The 16,862-nt window shown below is 48.5% G+C and overlaps 1 protein-coding gene across 2 annotated transcripts in view; it reads right to left on the reverse strand.

The window, feature by feature from the left end:
* Window positions 1-599: 599 nt before the first annotated feature.
* The window catches only part of LOC135911606 (leucine-rich repeat-containing protein 24-like), a 58,610-nt gene continuing 42,347 nt past the window's right edge, over window positions 600-16,862 (reverse strand). For both annotated transcript variants that reach the window (XM_065443922.2, XM_065443923.2), the window contains exons 3-4: window positions 16,293-16,441; window positions 600-2,861 (exon numbers count right to left, since the gene is read on the reverse strand). In XM_065443922.2, coding sequence (XP_065299994.1) covers window positions 2,668-2,861; window positions 16,293-16,441 — 343 coding nt within the window. In that variant the 3' untranslated portion in view covers window positions 600-2,667. The remainder of the gene's footprint in view (window positions 2,862-16,292; window positions 16,442-16,862) is intronic.

The following is a 16,862-nucleotide window of genomic DNA, read 5'->3' on the forward strand; positions in this document are numbered from 1 at the left end:
GCGTTTTTTCTATTTTTCGAGAAAATTATTCTGTTGTTATTCGCTTACTTATCACGTAATTCGGCATCAGAACATGCGTGGGGAGTGATAAATGCCATGAACCGGCGCTTTCGAGCGAACTTATTGCATCGGGCCGAGACGATATTTTCATGGGCCGTTTGCACGTTTTGCACGTTTACCGTTTTTGCACTTTCTTACGCCGATTTGCACGATGAATAAATCGATTTGCGCAGATTTAGTTTCTTGAAAAAAAAAACGCGTATACCTTATAGCTCATTGAAATGTCTGCGCAGCAGATCAACTCACTTCTCTGGAAAGTGTTCGGTTCGGTGTACATACATGGCTCTTCATGCTAATGCACGTGGTGACTCCGATTCACGCGATGAATTGACTGATATCTGCAGGTTGTCTGACAGCAGATGAGAATGAAAACGCGGTGTGTGCTTGCAATTCTTACGTCCTACGTGGACCCTGTTGCGGCCCCATTTGAACACCGTCATCGCATACATGACCTCCCTCGCTACTAGAGGAAAAACAGTGTTAGAAATGGACATGGAAAACGTGACAAAAAAATGGAGCCGTACGCCAGCCGAAGCTGATGTCAATTCAGTCATTTATTAGACGCTTGAGAATGAGTTGAGTTCATCGCAGCCTTACAACAACTGTACATCATAATTATAAATGAGGAAGGCCGTGCCACCGAATGACATATATAACTGATTTTAAGGCAATCTAGGATCCTAGGATTTCAGCTGTTGTTTTGAGTTCAGCTAGGTTCATCAACACATGTGGAATGCGAATGCGACTTTACAGGGGAACATGTACGTTGGCCGTTTACTATTTCGTCATGGTTACCCATCTGAGCAATGTTTATTGCTTTCTCGCCTTAGTGTAGTAGAAATTCGGCGTACACACTCTAAAAATGTTTACACCCTTAAGGGTGTTTTTGTCGCACGGGTAACACCCCTACCGTAAGTGCCCTACAAAAGTTTATTTGACGACGACAACGGAGCTCTAACTAGACGTGTGATGACGAAAGACGTAGTTGAAAGCCATTAATCATTCTGCCAGCCTTGAGCGCATAGAAATATCCGATAAGAGAATCTTACAGGGCTGTTAGAATGATTATATAGTTTTCAACTACGTCTTTTGTCATCGCACGTCTCGTTAGAGCTTACAGCTCCGTTGTCATCCCCTATAAAGTTTTTTAGGGCCCTAGCGGCAGAGATGTTACCCATCTAAACATTTTATAGTTAAGGTGCCCACACTTCTGTCTTGAGCGTGTCAGCGGTACGCTACGAAGCAAATATTACGGTAATGTACGTTTAGTGCTTGGCCTGAGAGGTAATGCTGAGGGCAGCGATGACTGCTCTGACCTAGAATTACGCGGTATCCAGCCTGAAAAATCTTCAAGTTCGTAGCTGGCGTGATACAATTTCTTTTTTGCTCTGCAGCACAACACTCGAGCGCTCCAGACAGAAGTGTGAACGTCTGCGCTTCGACAAGAAAAAAAAAAGAACATTATTTTCATGAAACAAACGAAGGACATTACTGCGTCATGCTGACAAACAAACGAGAGATTCATTTATACTGGTAGCCACATAACAGTGCGGTGACCTGACACGCATGGCTCATCAGGGGCTGTATGCTCAATGGGTCACTTTCCGAAATATCAATTTCAGTGCGCTCAGGAGTCGTTAAACCATTAGAGGCGATCAACAGTGGTCGACCAGTGCTTTTGTTGAAACGTTCGTTCCGGAGAAATTCTTCGTTCGGCCCCTGTCGGACAATTCAAGTCTAGCCCAAATCTTCCTCTGGTAATAGTATACCGATAGAACACTAACGGTACGCTAAAATTATCTAATGCTAGGATCCCCTGCCACTGCAATTTGTGAGAAAATCTTCGCGCTGACATTACGTCGCGCCAAGGTGAAATTATTCCAGAAAGTGACCCATCGACAGTATACGGGCCCAACTGGATCCTTTTTCTCTCGCACGTATTGGCACAAACCTGACGCCCGTCTGCCAACATGTTCCTTGGATATAGCTCGCGGTGCACTTTGCATATGTTGAGTGTCAGGCGCTATCGGAGAAAGATAATGAGAAGGAGAAAAGAGAGAAGGGATGGGATGGATGGGGGGAAGAGGGCACACACAATCGTATCATCGTGTCCACGACGTTGGAAAGGTCAGCGCCGACGCGATCAGATGCGTGGACCACATGCACTCGATAACGATGGGGGGGGGGGGGGGGTAGTGTCCGATCTATCACAGATCCACGACCGTGAACGACGAGTCAGCGAGCGATCTGCTCTCGGCACCGACGCCATTTGTTCACCAGCTTCTCGCGAACACAACACACACTGACTGGCGTCGGATGCGAAGAGCGCCTTTGTTGAATAGGGCGCGCACGGGAAACTGTTACCGGCGCGTGAGCCGGTGCAGTGCACTGCGTAAGTGCGTGTTCCGGTCTCGAACAAAGTCCGAAGCACTCTTCAGTCCAGGAGGTTGCAGCGGCTGGGCGTTGTACTCATAAATACACACACACACACACACACACACACGGGTGGCTGTGAGCGTTGGCCGCGGTTCGGGGGTCTTCCACGAAAGACTAGCTGGCATGCACGGTGCTCCTTGGTGGTGTCGGGCGCAGTTTGGTGCGGGCTTCTCAGTGCGTGCTGAGCGGGACCAGGTCGGCGCAGCCCAGGTTGTCGTCGGTGAGCGTCAGCACGTCCGTGCCGTGCAGTTGGGGCGGCGCGTTGCACCTGATGTCGTTGCGCTGCGAGAACCTCTCCAGGTAGTTGGAGTTGGTGAACGCCCGGCCCACCCACGTCAGGTTGCAGTCGCAGAAGTACTGGTTATCTGCGAAGCGATACAGAAAAGAAGGACGGCGTGTATAGTTGTGGCCCGAGGGCGCGCGCTTATCTGGAACGAAAGCAAATTTCGGTTTCCGAGGTGTGACGTCATGAACGTCGCATTGCGCGGCGATTCACGTGTCAGATACCCCTTGCCATGTAGTTCCGTGCGAGAACTTAGCGCATGTATTCATCAAACGTCCCCTATTGCCATCCAGAATCGAACACAGCTACGGCGGCGACCAAACCGTTATAATGTCAGCCACTATCACTAATGGCGCGCGCAAGAACATCGTCCAGCGAGGACACCCTATTACATGTACATACACAATTTTAACGCGACAGCGTTAAGAGGAAGATTCAGCCAGGGGCCTCCTATCTAAATACATGGGAAAGGCGAAATCGTTTTTTTCGGCTACCACTGCAGAAATGAGGTTTGTTGCATTTAAAAGAAAAAGTTAGAACCTACTGAGTGTTTGTTGAGAATTTTTTTTATTCAGATTGTCACTTTTTTAACAAGAATTGACAAATATAGAAAATTTTCAGAAAACGAAAAATATCAAGTTTACGGCTCTGTAACTCAGCAATGAAAAAGATATAACAATTCTTTAAATTGAACCTAATAGTACATCTAAAGCAGACAAAATTGATATATACATGGCTTTCAAATAGACCACTAAACTGTGAGTAAATGTTGTGCAAAACCTTTGTAAACAACATGAAAAATTTACGTAAGATGTAAACTGACATATCAAATTTGTTCGCTTTGAATGCTCTATAATGGATGGAGTTTATACATAACTGCGCCCCGACGAACACGCGCGGTACGTGGACGCGGCCGAATACCAACGGAACGCCTTCGCAGCGGTCGTCATAGAGGCGTCAACCTGCGCCACGAGGACGGCAGCGAGCGCGAGAAGCGCCGGAGCGGAGCAAGCGGAGGAGGTAGCCATCTCCCTGGCCATCGCCGACGCCGACTGCCACACGGTGCTGAGTGACTCAAGACAGGCGGTGCGAAACTTCTCCAAAGGGCAAATCTGCAGGGAGGCTGAGCGCGTACTGCGAGCGGTAAAACTAGACGAACGAAAAGTACGACTCAAGTGGTTCCCGGCGCACGCGGGCGACGCATCGGAACGCACTGAGAACCATACGCCCCGGCGACAGACCGTCCGACGTGGTTCGGAACCAAGGACCGCATGACGGATTACAATGAAATCACGAAGGCCTACCGCTTGGCTCGCAGGACTCTTCCACCCCCGCACCCGAGACTGAGTCGAGCGGAGGCGGTGGTACTGAGACAGCTCCAGACCGGATCGCTACCGAGCCCGAAACTGATGAATCGCATGTACCCCGAGACATATCCGACAGATATGTGCAGAGTCTGCCGGAGGGAGCCCGCAGACTACACGCACATCTTGTGGGACTGCGTCAAATGTCCAGAAGATTCAAAATCCAGAACACTCCCACCGCGGCTCGAGGCAGCCGCGAAGAGCTACGACCGAGACGATCAGCTCTGGGCCGTCCAGCAGGTCCTCGAGGCGCTCGAAAGGCACGGACCCAGCGAGCCGGCAACGGCGAGCGGAGACCCGCGCCGAGTAACGGCAACTTCGAGGATGACGTAGGCCCTGGTCGGGGCGCGCGAGCGCCCAACTGCAGGCATAAAGTTTCTCCAATCCAATCCAATATACAGAACTGCGATATCCGTTCTAGGTGCAGAGTTAGTAATTCGCAAAGTGCGTGATTCATCTTTTTATAGCTCACCCATTCTTAAAAATTCAATAAAAAAGAAATTCAGCCCCTTAATCAAAATTACGCTTCCGCCAGACTCTAGAACTGTACTTTCTCTTGCAAATGCAGGACATCTCATTAAAATCGGTCCAACAGTGTTCAAGAATAAAGTTTTTCGCGTGCGGTATAACTCCCGAACCACGCATCCCCATTCATGCAGGCCCTACACGTGGCGCACAGACGTTAGTAAACTAATTGAATTTTTCAAAGAAAAATACGTCAGGAAATTCGTAAAGTACGGCTCAGAGGCAACCTACAGGCATGTTAGCGTGGGAATGTAATCTGAATATACGAGAAAACATAATGCTATTACGCGGAAACTCAAACACAAACCCCTTTTCCGGCTGTCGTTTGAGGCCTGTCTGAGTTGGCGCGGCGAGCACCGCTCAGTTCCTTGCAACCCCATCCAGATGGCGCTCTCCTTCGAGCATCCACGCGAAGGAGAGCGCCAACGGTATTACCTAGAAAATACCGTTTGCGTTGAATGGGAAGGGATGAGAAGCGCGGAGAAAGTTCAAATCAACAAGGGACTGAGGCAGGGGTGCCCTTTATCCCCGCTGCTGTTTATGATGTACACGGTGAGGATGGAGAGGGCGCTAGAAGGAAGTAATATCGGGTTTAATATTTCATACAAACAGGCAGGTACAGTAATAGAGCAGCAACTCCCAGGTTTATTTTATGCGGACGACATTGTGTTGCTCGCTAACAAGCAAAGTGATTTGCAACGTCTAGCTAATATCTGTGGACAGGAAGGCAACAATTTAGGTTTTAAATTTAGTGTTAGAAAATCAGGTGTTATGGTATTCAATGAAAACAGTGAACAGACAGTGGAGATACAGGGCCAAGAAATACCTCGGGTGACAGAATATAAATACCTTGGTATATGGATAAACGAAGGCAATGGATATATGGAAACACAGGAAAAAACCATAAAGTTAAGGGGAAGAGAAACGCAGCCATAATGAAGCACAGAGCGCTATGGGGATACAATAGGTACGAGGTCCTCCGAGGTATGTGGAAAGGGGTAATGGTTCCAGGACTTACTTTTGGAAATGCGGTTGTTTGCTTTCAATCAGGGGAACAATCAGGACTCGATGGGAAGCAAAGGTCAGTCGGTCGCCTCGCATTGGGCGCTCACGGGAAGTCCACAAACGAAGCTGTGCAGGGTGATATGGGCTGGACTAGTTTTGAAGTGAGGGAAGCTCGCAGTAAGATTAAGTATGAAGAACGCCTGAAGAATATACCAGAATAAAGTAAATGGGCTGGGAGAGTGTTCAGGTATCTGTACAGGAAAAACATTGATTCACAGTGGAGGAAAAGAACTAAGAAGCTTACCAGCAAGTATGCGGCCTGTGGTGTGGGCAACACAGCAACAAAGGTCAAGCGGAAAGTCAGAGAGGCTGAACTAATCTCATGGGTGGCGGCAGTGGAAAAGAAACCTGCCATGAGTAACCACTTAAGAGGAAAAAACGAAATCAGGAAAGAAACCATTTATGATAACTCAAAGGGAAGCTCATTACTTTTCGAAGCGAGATCGGGATGCCTTAGAACACGCACCTATAAAGCGAGATATAAGAAGGAAGAAGAAGCATGTGCTTGCTGCGGTAAAGCTAGGGAAACGACGGAGCATATTTTATTAGAATGTGAAGACCCAGCGGTCGATTTAGGCACCACTGGCCTCCTTGAAGCCCTTGGGTTCAGCGGGAGCAGTGGTAAAGCAAACAGGTCCGCAATAGACATTAGTAAGAGGCGATTGAAGGATTGGTGGAAGAAAAGTAGGGAAACGACAAAAGACGGAGACGTACAAAAACACAGTTCGCAATAGGGGATCAGAAAATTTGGACGTGGTAGTTCATAGTGTTTTTTTTGTTTTTTTTTCTTTTCTTTTTTCATTGGTTAACCTAGGTAGGATATTAGGCAGCATAGTAGCAAGAGCTTGGTGGCGCAACCCACCACCCCGTTCCAAAGGGGACGCTCATAACATCCATCCATCCATCCATCCATCCATCCGCGGCGCCCGCCGTGGGGGAAACAAAAAAAAAATGGTAGGTGACCCTGGTCTTTGAATTAGGTGTATCCTAGTGACACTCGCACCTCGGCGTTGGTGTTCTTTGGGTTAGGCGAGCGAACGTCTTTCCCCTGGCACAATATGCGGGCGAGGAGGGAGGGAGGGCGAGGAGGAAGCGCAGCGCGCGCCACCTGGCGGGGCTCAGCTCCCTATCGAGCGCCGCACGAAGCGCACCTTACGCGCCCTCTCCGGCGCTGACGTCAGAACATGCAACGAGTACGCGCGCGCAGCTGTTGCAAGCAAGCGAGCGGGCGGACGAGCAGGTGCGCATCGGGAGAAAGGAAGCGGGAGAGGAGGGAGTGACGTCACATGTGCTCTGCTAGGCAGATGTTAAGTCTATGCCAGGCAGCTATTTTCTTGTGTCACACATATTCTTGTGTGTGACGTCATTACCGACGTCATTACTTCCGCTTTCTACTGCCGGGTTTCCAGGAATTTCGCCAAAGTCGTGTTCACGTGGCGGGTCTCGAGGTCTATGAGTCTGTGCTTTGGTGTGCGGTAATCAGTGATTTCAAATTAATTCGAATTATTCCAGGCACTTCAGTTACTCAACTTGTTACTAACATGCTCTGATATCATACCTATAACCCGCCGTGGTTGCTCAGTGGCTATGGTGTTGGGCTGCTGAGCACGAGGTCGCGGGATCGAATCCCGGCCACGGCGGCCGCATTTCGATGGGGGCGAAATGCGAAAACACCCGTGTGCTTAGATTTAGGTGCACGTTAAAGAACCCCACCCCAGGTGGTCAAAATTTCCGGAGTCCTCCACTACGGCGTGCCTCATAATCAGAAAGTGGTTTTGGCACGTAAAACCCCAAATATTATTATTATTATCATACCTATAATGGAAACCATGAATTTTGTACTCTACTATTTTTTACATCTTTTTCCGATTTATATTGAATTTTGACCCCGGTCGTCTCAGGAGCTGAACCGGAAGTGCCGCGCAAGAAGCAAGAGTGTCACTCGATGCTCCGGCCACTAAAAAAGTAACTAGAAAGCTCGCCTTTGAGCATAGCGTTCGCCACCAGCGTTTCCATGGAAACATTACGGTTACCGTAAGCTGCAGTTTCCCGGGAAGCGCGAGAAGGAGTCAGGGACATTTGAATGCGATTGTGTTCCATTGTTAAAAACGAAGCTTAAACGTCCGCCAGTTTTTTTGTGAATACGGGCCTGGATTCAACCGTGTGCAGTTACCTTGACTTCGATAGCAATTTTATGGACACTCCTGGCAAATTTCCGCCGTTGGCGTCGGCAGATAGCGGGGGCAGATAGCACTCATCGCCTCTTCTACTCCGGCTTTACTTCCCCTTCCCTTCCCCTAGTGCAGGCTGGCAAACCGGAGGTTTTACCTCGGGTTAACCTCCCTACCTCTCTCTTATTTGCATCTCTCTCTCTCTCTCTCTCTCTCTGCTGCGGCTGCGCATGGCGCGTCCCCGCGCGCCCTGAAGGTGGTTTTTGGCGGTTCTTGCGGCGGGTGCAAACGCTAAGCGACCCGAGAAGCCTGATCTAGGTGCGCGCTGTGTTTTCGCGCACCTAGTTCGCATTAAAGCGAGAGGCAGTACGAAGGGCGATTCGCTCGCCGCTGCTGCCGCTTTTCATCGCGCCAGAGCTGTGACAGCAAGTGTCCGCGGTCATCGAGTGAGGTGCGCTCATGTTTTCTCGTGCAAGTGTGACACGGCGCTTGTTAATTTAGTTAGCAGGCGAATGTTTCAAGCGGTTTAAACAGTGGATAAAAACTACTAACCTTAGTTCGTATAACTGTCAAAGAATTTGCTATCGCATCAATGCTGCGCCTTGCAGGTGAAACTTCTACTCCCCCTCAACCCCCTATCTATCTATCTATCTATCTATCTATCTATCTATCTATCTATCTATCTATCTATCTATCTATCTATCTATCTATCTATCTATCTATCTATCTATCTATCTATCTATCTATCTATCTATCTATCTATCTATCTATCTATCTATCTATCTATCTATCTATCTATCTATCTATCTATCTATCTATCTATCTATCTATCTATCTATCTATCTATCTATCTAACGAAGTCTATGCGCCATTTTGGGGCAGTTCTTCCAGTACAGACGCGAAATACATGTTTCAAGAAATTGAATAAAGGAGCTACGGTGCGAACACTCCGAGTAATGAAATAAACGTTATAACCTCAAGCTATGTCTTGTTGTTTCACGTTAAGCACTGCGATGAAACGAACACAGCCCTTGAATATTCGAATGTTTTAATATATACCAAGCGAAGTAACTGAGACAAATTATTATTTAAGGAATATGTAAACCTCTCAAGAGGACGCGTACTGCTGGGAGCAAGCTCATATTTCCTTGCCCAAATACATGTGAGAAACAGGAAGACTGTGACTAGACAACTGCTGAAATGACGTGAATGAAATTCTCTACACTTAATACAGAGGACAGTGATTGGAGCATAATTTTGAGTTAGAAACTAAATTAGTTTACAAACATTTAAAAAAATGTTAAATTAAAAATAAAAGCGAGGACACCAGGTGTTTAACCATGCAACGAAAACAAATAATGCTACTTTTTATGCTGGAATTCTAGTATTGTAAATTGCTTTACAAAGTGAGACATGGTTAATAAGCGCCTTAATTACAGAGTGGTGCGCTCAGCGGCGACAGTAGCGGAGATATCATGTGATAAACGCATTTGTCGCGCCTACGAAATATAGTGTCCAGAGGCGTCATGCTAGCGTGGCCGTCTTTGGCAGGAAAGTGTCAAATCCTCTCTGTACGTTTTGACTGGTTCACTCGCCACAGTGTCTACGTAGCTGTGGCTTTCTGCCACTGAGCCTGGCAGCGGTGCACGAATTCCGACGGAGGCGGCATGCGAAAACGCGTGTGCATATCATGATGTGGCTGCACGTCAAAGAGCCCCAGGTCGTCAAAACTAACCCTAAGTCCATCACAACGGCGTTTGATTTGATCGATTCGATGAGTGGTACAGCAAAGCTCCACAGGCCTGCTGCGAGAATTCTCTTTGACGCGTTCACTATTAAGAGTATACGGTGCACGTAACCAATGACCTTACAATCGCATCATTGGATACGAGATATCGGTGTGCAAAGCCGATTGCATACTAATCACTGTCGCAAGGACATGCGCAAGCTTATCTGCAGCTCCAGGTGTCGCAACACCGGCTTTAGCAACTCCGCGTGATCGTCAGCACCGTCACCACACCATTTTGCGGTTGAATAAGCTCTCTGCAACGCCGCTTTCTATATATACTGGGCGCAGTGCATGATAAGCCTATCTACGTATCGGGTCTCGCAACACCCCTTCTGCGCAGTGGTTTCATAATGGCTATACATGCGGTGACGCTTACATTGCAGATTGCACTGACAAACGGAAAGGGGCGCTTGTCACTATACAAGGGACACGCGCGCCGAAAGATTGCAAAGATAAAGCATAAAGCGAAAAATGGCCAGTGCTTTTGCGCTAACGACCATCGGTTCTTGTAAAGAGTGCAGTTCAATAGCAGGCGGTCTTCGTGTGGCTTGAATGCCCTGTCCTCTCGGCATTCTGCGCAGGAGGCCGAGGGTCCGATTCCGGTGGTTGCATTCTGACGCGGGGCGGATTGAAAGAATGCTATAGTGTACTTACATTTATGTGCACTATAAAGGAGTCTAAAGAGCACGCGTGTTGTCTTGGAACGTCGAAACCTGTAATTTAATTTCTTTCTGTTGCCATAGTAATTACATGGACACTCCAGGCGCATTTATGCCGTCGGCGTCGCCGTCGCCGTGATGCCCCGTATAAAGTACAAGAATGATAAAATCGTAGCCGCGTGCCGTATGCTATATGCGCGAGTGAAAGGGTGCGAGGGTGAGCCGGCGATCGCAGCGCTATCTCGCGCTCGCAGCGGACGAAAGCAGGGACGAAGCGCGCCGCCTTCCGCCGCGCGCAAGACTTCGGGGGAGGGGAGGGAGGAGGGGGCGCGATCTACTCCGAGCGGCCCCGCTGTATCTTGAAAACCATCTGCGACGGGTACAGAGTCCGCGCTGCGCTGCGGTTGCTCGGCTTACTTTGCATTTATTCGAGTGGCAGCACGAAAGTGAATTGACGGCTTGCAAAAAATGCTGTTGCGCATGCGCGAACACGGATGTCACGAGCGCCCTCTAGATGGTTAGATACGAGAAGTGCGGTCGAGAGAACGGCGTGCCGTTTGAGACTTTTCCGCGAGCGAAGAACCACCGTCGTATTAAGACAAACAGCTCTGTGAAGCTTTGTAGCAGATGGGCCATATTAGCACAGTAATCTATCCTAAGCAGAGCATCACGCTCGGCCCGCCGACTTTGTTGGCAGCTGCCAATCGCTCGAGCCGGTTGGCCGAGATCTCGGTTGTTGAAGCAACAGCCGACGGCGCTTGCCATGAAAACACCGCTAGTCATAAAGCGTTTATTTTCGTCAGCATTTTAGCGTCTGTACAATTACGTCGTGGATAAATGAACATAGAGCTGGTTCTCTCTATACGAGCTCTGTCGGCAGCAAAGAGCAAACCAGGCGCGCCGCCTTGCACGGTGGTCACTGCGTGCGGCCAGTCTGCGTAACCAATTGTGGTCACTCGGCGAGACATCAGCAGTGTGTTTCGACGACATACACTCCGCTCTTTTTTGAAGGAGTGCATGTCGCTCGCACCAGTCCCGTGCTGGCATCAGCTAGCAGTCTCCAAATATATATATTTAACATAGTCTTCTTTCTTCCGTGCTGAGCCTCGACGAACCAGGCGAATAGTGGCAGCTTTAGAAATCAGGTACTGCCACACACGATCAGTTTGAATGGCACGCTTCGAGCAGTCGGAGGTCCATGTCATGTACGAAAACGGGAACGGAGTGACGGCGTCTTCAATTATTTTTGCCGCAGTGAAGAACACACGCGGCTGCCTGCGCAGAGGTCAGGCAGAAGCCGAGAAAAGAAACTCACTTTCTAGCCACATACTCTCGCGCGCAGAGCGCTGAAGCTTCGTCTGTTGTGCGACAGGAGGCGCTCCCTATTTCGCAAACCACCAATTCGCTCGCTGCTACTGCCGCCTTTCCTCAGTGCAGCGTTTTGACAGCGAGTTTCCGCGGTCATCGAGTGAGAATGTGCTCATGTTTGCTTGTGCGCGCGTGACGCCGTGCTTGCCAACTTAGTTATTCTGCCTATGTTTAAAAGTTTACACAGCCCATAATACTATATATCCTTACTTCGTATAGCTATCCACTAATTTGCTATCGCAATCGATGCTTCGCCTTTCGGGCGAAACTGCGACTTCCTTCTTTATTTTTGAGGATTATCCATGGACGTCGCGTTCAATAGCTTCCTCTATGCAGAATACCGTGACGGACAGCACTGCGAAATGCCGCCGCCACGCCTCCTGTGACGTCACACTGCTCCTCCTCAACGTCGCTCTCGCTCTGACATTGTCGAAGGCCGTTTTAATCTGCACAATGCTAAAGCGTGAAAACCCCGACAAGGACGTATCCTCCACTGCTATCAGGAACGCAGTTTTTGGCAGAGCCTCGGTCGATTCCCTCGTTTTGCTCAATAGCTGCAGCGCAACGCAGACAAAGACGAGAAAGAAAGGGCCCTGTTCAGTTTCAGTTCAGCCAAAAGACGGCAGTTCAAACAAGTTTCTTGATATGCAAACACGTCGTAAGAAAAAAAAAAAGGAAGAGAGAGAAGGAGAGCACTGCGGAGAGGTTTGCGACTATACTGAAAGGTTTATTGAGTTACGATTTCCTCGTATTCATCTGCGCGAAAGGAAGAGAGAGAGAGAGAGAGCAAGTCAGATACGGGAGACATCAAGGCACGCGCCTGGACTGCAGTACATGTGCGCAGAGATAAGATCACAATGGCCACGAATCTTTGCATCTTGGCGATCTTTTTATCCCGACTGCACTGCAATGACCTCGCTAATTGCCCAAGCGTGGCGATCGCGTGCTCTCATTTGCAGCTGCACCGAGGCGCGTAGGCGTGCCATGTCAGGCACTGCGGGTCGTCTGATAAGAATGACAAGGCTTATGGCGCTGCGAAGCAGAGCAAGAATAAGCAGAAGAAGCTAGATACAAAATCACCCCACTGTCCGTCTGCAAGTGGCCAGAAGTCGTTATGTTGTAACGCTATAATCATGACTAATTCCTCCGAAGTCAAGATGCGGGCTCACAGATGGAAACACGCGGTGAGATAAAAGCTGTTTAAACAGAGGTAAAGTGCCTCAGATGGGCTGCCGATGCTCCGATAGGTGGACCTATCTTTGTCAAAGGTGGCCTTGTCATCCTTTGGTCCAGACGGGTTTCGGCACTCAAGGCCTTAAGGGCTTTGCTGAATTCTTTAGGGGCTTGTGAATTGTGCGACCGTCTTTGAACGTTGTAGCGCGTGGTATTGCGTTGTTGTATGAATCTCCCTGAATTTTTTTTCTTCTTTCACCTTTTATTCTCTTTACCCCTTTCCCCAGCACAAGGTAGCCAGCCGGTACTTACACTGGCTAACCTCCCTGTATTTCCTCCCCTTTTGTCTCTCTCTCTCTCACTCTCTCTTGGCAAGTAAGGTTTAACGGGACAGCGACACCACGTGACGTAACTCTAAGAACGCGCTAACCCTGACCGGCCAAGGGTGACAAGGCCGCCTTTGACAAAGATAGATCCGCCTGTCGAAACGTCGGCTTATGCAGCTACTATGACGCAGCATGACTGATTCGTGTAACTTATTGAGCCCGAAACCTTCACCAATGCTCTAAAACTGCAACACGCTCGCCGTTGTGACGTTCCGTTAGCCGTCGGAATGCGCCCACGGTGCCAGGAGATCGAACCTACGACCTAACTGCGGTCAGAAACGGAATGCTATGGCCACTGAGCCACACGACAAGTTTCAAGCACTGCGCGCAGTCCTTCATCGCGGCAACCTTTTTTTAAAAGCTTTATTTTCACATTTTTGTGACCCCACAAGTTAGAACGCACGCGCGGACTTTAAGAAAATAAATTTAAATGATTGAGTTTAACATCCCTAACCGCCACAGCGGGTCATGAGGGTCGTCATATGGTGCCGCGAAAGGCCCCGCATCAATTTTGATCACACGAGGTTCTTTCACGCGGGTACAAAGCACGGTATACACCGGGGTTCTTGCACTTCACTCCCATCGAAATGAGACTGTCGCGACAGGCATTCGAACCCGCGACATAGTGTAGATCAAGATAACGCCACGGCCACTTACTGTAAAATAATTTACACCCTAAAATGGAAGAAAATTGCGTAAATCTGTCCATAACTCACATCCTTACCCCCTTTTTTTTTGATGTAAGGATGTGAGTTACAGACTGATTTACTCCCTTTTTTACTTTAGGGGTGCAAATTATTTTACAGTGTAAGCGACAATTACCAGCGGATGGACTTGAAAAAGGAAGAACCAAGAAAACGACTATATAGCGCGCCGAAGCTTTTAATTAGGGTACATCGCGCAACAATGCCAAAATGTCGTCTTTATCAAGGCACTTGGCGCGGCAAGAGCGTATGCGCATGGGGATTTCCCCGAAACTTGCAGCAATGCATGCAGCTGGATAAAAGAGGCGTGGCGTTCAGCCGTTATCTGAATGCCGTATAGCCGCCAATAGACAGAGATGCGACGATGAAGCGACATTGAATTGTAATGGCCTTTCGACTGCTTCTACTCGTGACTCGGGCAAGCCCTTGTGACCGTGACGTCACGACGTAAATTGCTATATTAAGCGCTCGAGTGTTCCGCTTTGATAGCGAGAAGCCATTAAAGCGACCGCGTGATGAGACTGGCCTGAAGAGCGCGACCGATCGAACGTGCCTCGTGGTTTGCCGCGATTTCGGCGAGGCCGTCATGTGCAGTTCCGATGAAACGGAGAGAGTAAGATCGTTCGACGCTATAGGACAATCAGGAAAGCCCCTTGACGCAACAAGGTCACTCCGTGATAATGTGCGCGAAAAAAGTTCCGTAGCAACGTAGCAATCACAAAAGGAAGAAAGAGGAAATCAAGAGAGAAAGGCATGGATTTAATGCACGGGAAAGGGAAGGCAGACAGACAAGAGGAAAGTAGAGAGAGAGAGAGAGAAGAGGATCATGGTTCGTCACGATCACGTGCTCAACAGCAGAACGCCACTGAGATCCCTCGCCAGGTTTTTCGCTGCTTTACCAAAAGTGTAATGCAACAACTGACCCGGTACAAGCTATATTGCATTTTAAAGAGGGATGCGCCCGTAACTGCGCTATCGCGCAATTTTTTTTTTCGCCGCCTAAAATTGCCAACGGCACCTGTGTCTGAATTTTCGCGCGTTTGGTTTAGTTATCCGCTGTTCTTCCCGCGTCTTTCCTTCCCCCTTACCCTTTCCCCAATGTATAGGGTAACAAACCACGTAGAAGCGCCTCTCTTGCGGTAGATCTAGATGCATAGCCCTGGGCGTTAGCGGCACATACCCACTCTGTGGGATTGGTCAAGAATCGGGTAATTCCTTGTAACAATAAGAATAGAAAAAGAATGATAAAATAAACGTTAAAAAATTGGCGAATAGGGGGTATATATGAGATATAATGGGTAGATTCTAACTTAAGATGTTAATAGAACGTATGAATTAATGAAAACAAAAGTACAGCTATTATAATGGATTTTGTAGAAATATACCAAAACTTAAGTTCTGATTTTATAGTAGAAACCTTTCTGACCCTGCACTAAAATCCTGGATGGCATCACAAACCTTCCTGTCGCTGTGCCCAAAGGTCAAGATCCCCAAAGATAGTAAATTTTGAACAGTTAAGTCTAATCTATGAAGGCGGAACGGCGTTTCTGATGTTCTTTTTCGCAATTCAAAACATATTTCAGAATGAATGAGAAAATGATCTATTGTTTCATGTTCCCCACAAGGAGGACAGTTCGGTGAGGGAGCCAGACCAGCAGATGTAGGCAAAAATTGAGCAATGGAATTCGGCAGCGTAGTCTAGTGACTGCGACTTCAAGTGCTCGTGCTTGATAGAGTTTACTATCCCAATAATGTGACAAGTACTGTAAATCTGTAGAGTTTGTTAAAGAAGGCGCGTGAAATTCACGCAGCGTCATTTGTCTCCAAAATCTCGCCCCTACAGATGGAAGCTGATGCCGGTAGGGTATCAATGACTGGGCAATATAGGGACGCTTTCGCCAACAAATCTGACATTTCCTTTAGAATTAGGCCCTTATGTACTGATACCCAAACCAATCTAATCAAAGCTAAATGAGGGGGCACTAACTATTTGAAAGCTCGCAAAACCAGGGAGTCATCAGAAGCAGTGAGGAAGGAGCACAGAGGCAGAGAATCCGTCCCGACCACTTCCGGTTAACCTGCCTGCCTCTTCCACCCCATTTCTTTGCAATCAATCAATTAATCAGTCACTCGGCGAATCAGTCAGTCAATTGATAGGCCTATCAAACAATCTATCTACATTTCAAAAGAAACCTAACGTCACCGTCGTCAACCGCTCACTTCCCACGGCGCCGGCTTTCTGTCACGGCAAAGGTGGGAACCGTGCTGTCTCCTCCCATATAGAAGGCAAAGCACGGGAGCTCACTTACTGCTCATCTCGAGTAGCCTCAGGTTCCAGAGCACGGGCGCCATGGAGCTCTCGGAGAGCGTCTGCAGGCAGTTGTTGCTCACGTCCAACAGTACCAGGGCGGGCATGTCGTTGAACATGTCCTCCGGCAACGAGCGGATTCGGTTGTGCCTGCGGCGGGAGGACAGCGAAGTGAAGGTCACACACACACGGAAGCTGTACGGAACGACGGCGACGCGCTGAAGCCAAACTTTTACTCAAATCAAACTTCAACTCAAATCAATCAAACTCTCAAACTTCAATTAAACTCAAACCAAGATTCGGGATGTTGAGGGCCCTAAATGAAAGCCGGGGAAGGGAGTCGGATTTGATCCGTGATGGCGATTTCAGCGCGACAGGAGTCTATAACGGGTGCGGGAAGAATAAGTACACTTGCTGTCGGGCGAGAGTCACAGCGATGAAAAAGAGATCCTGACTTTGATGAAAAGCTGGAGGTGTGTGAATGCAGACAACGGTGCGGGAATCGAGGTATTTGTAACTTCTGCAATGTCGAATCAAGTGCTATAGATTGCTGAGGTGCCAGGCTGTGTCA

The sequence above is a fragment of the Dermacentor albipictus genome, chromosome 5 (genome assembly GCF_038994185.2).
Source record: "Dermacentor albipictus isolate Rhodes 1998 colony chromosome 5, USDA_Dalb.pri_finalv2, whole genome shotgun sequence".
Lineage (NCBI taxonomy): Eukaryota > Metazoa > Arthropoda > Arachnida > Ixodida > Ixodidae > Dermacentor > Dermacentor albipictus.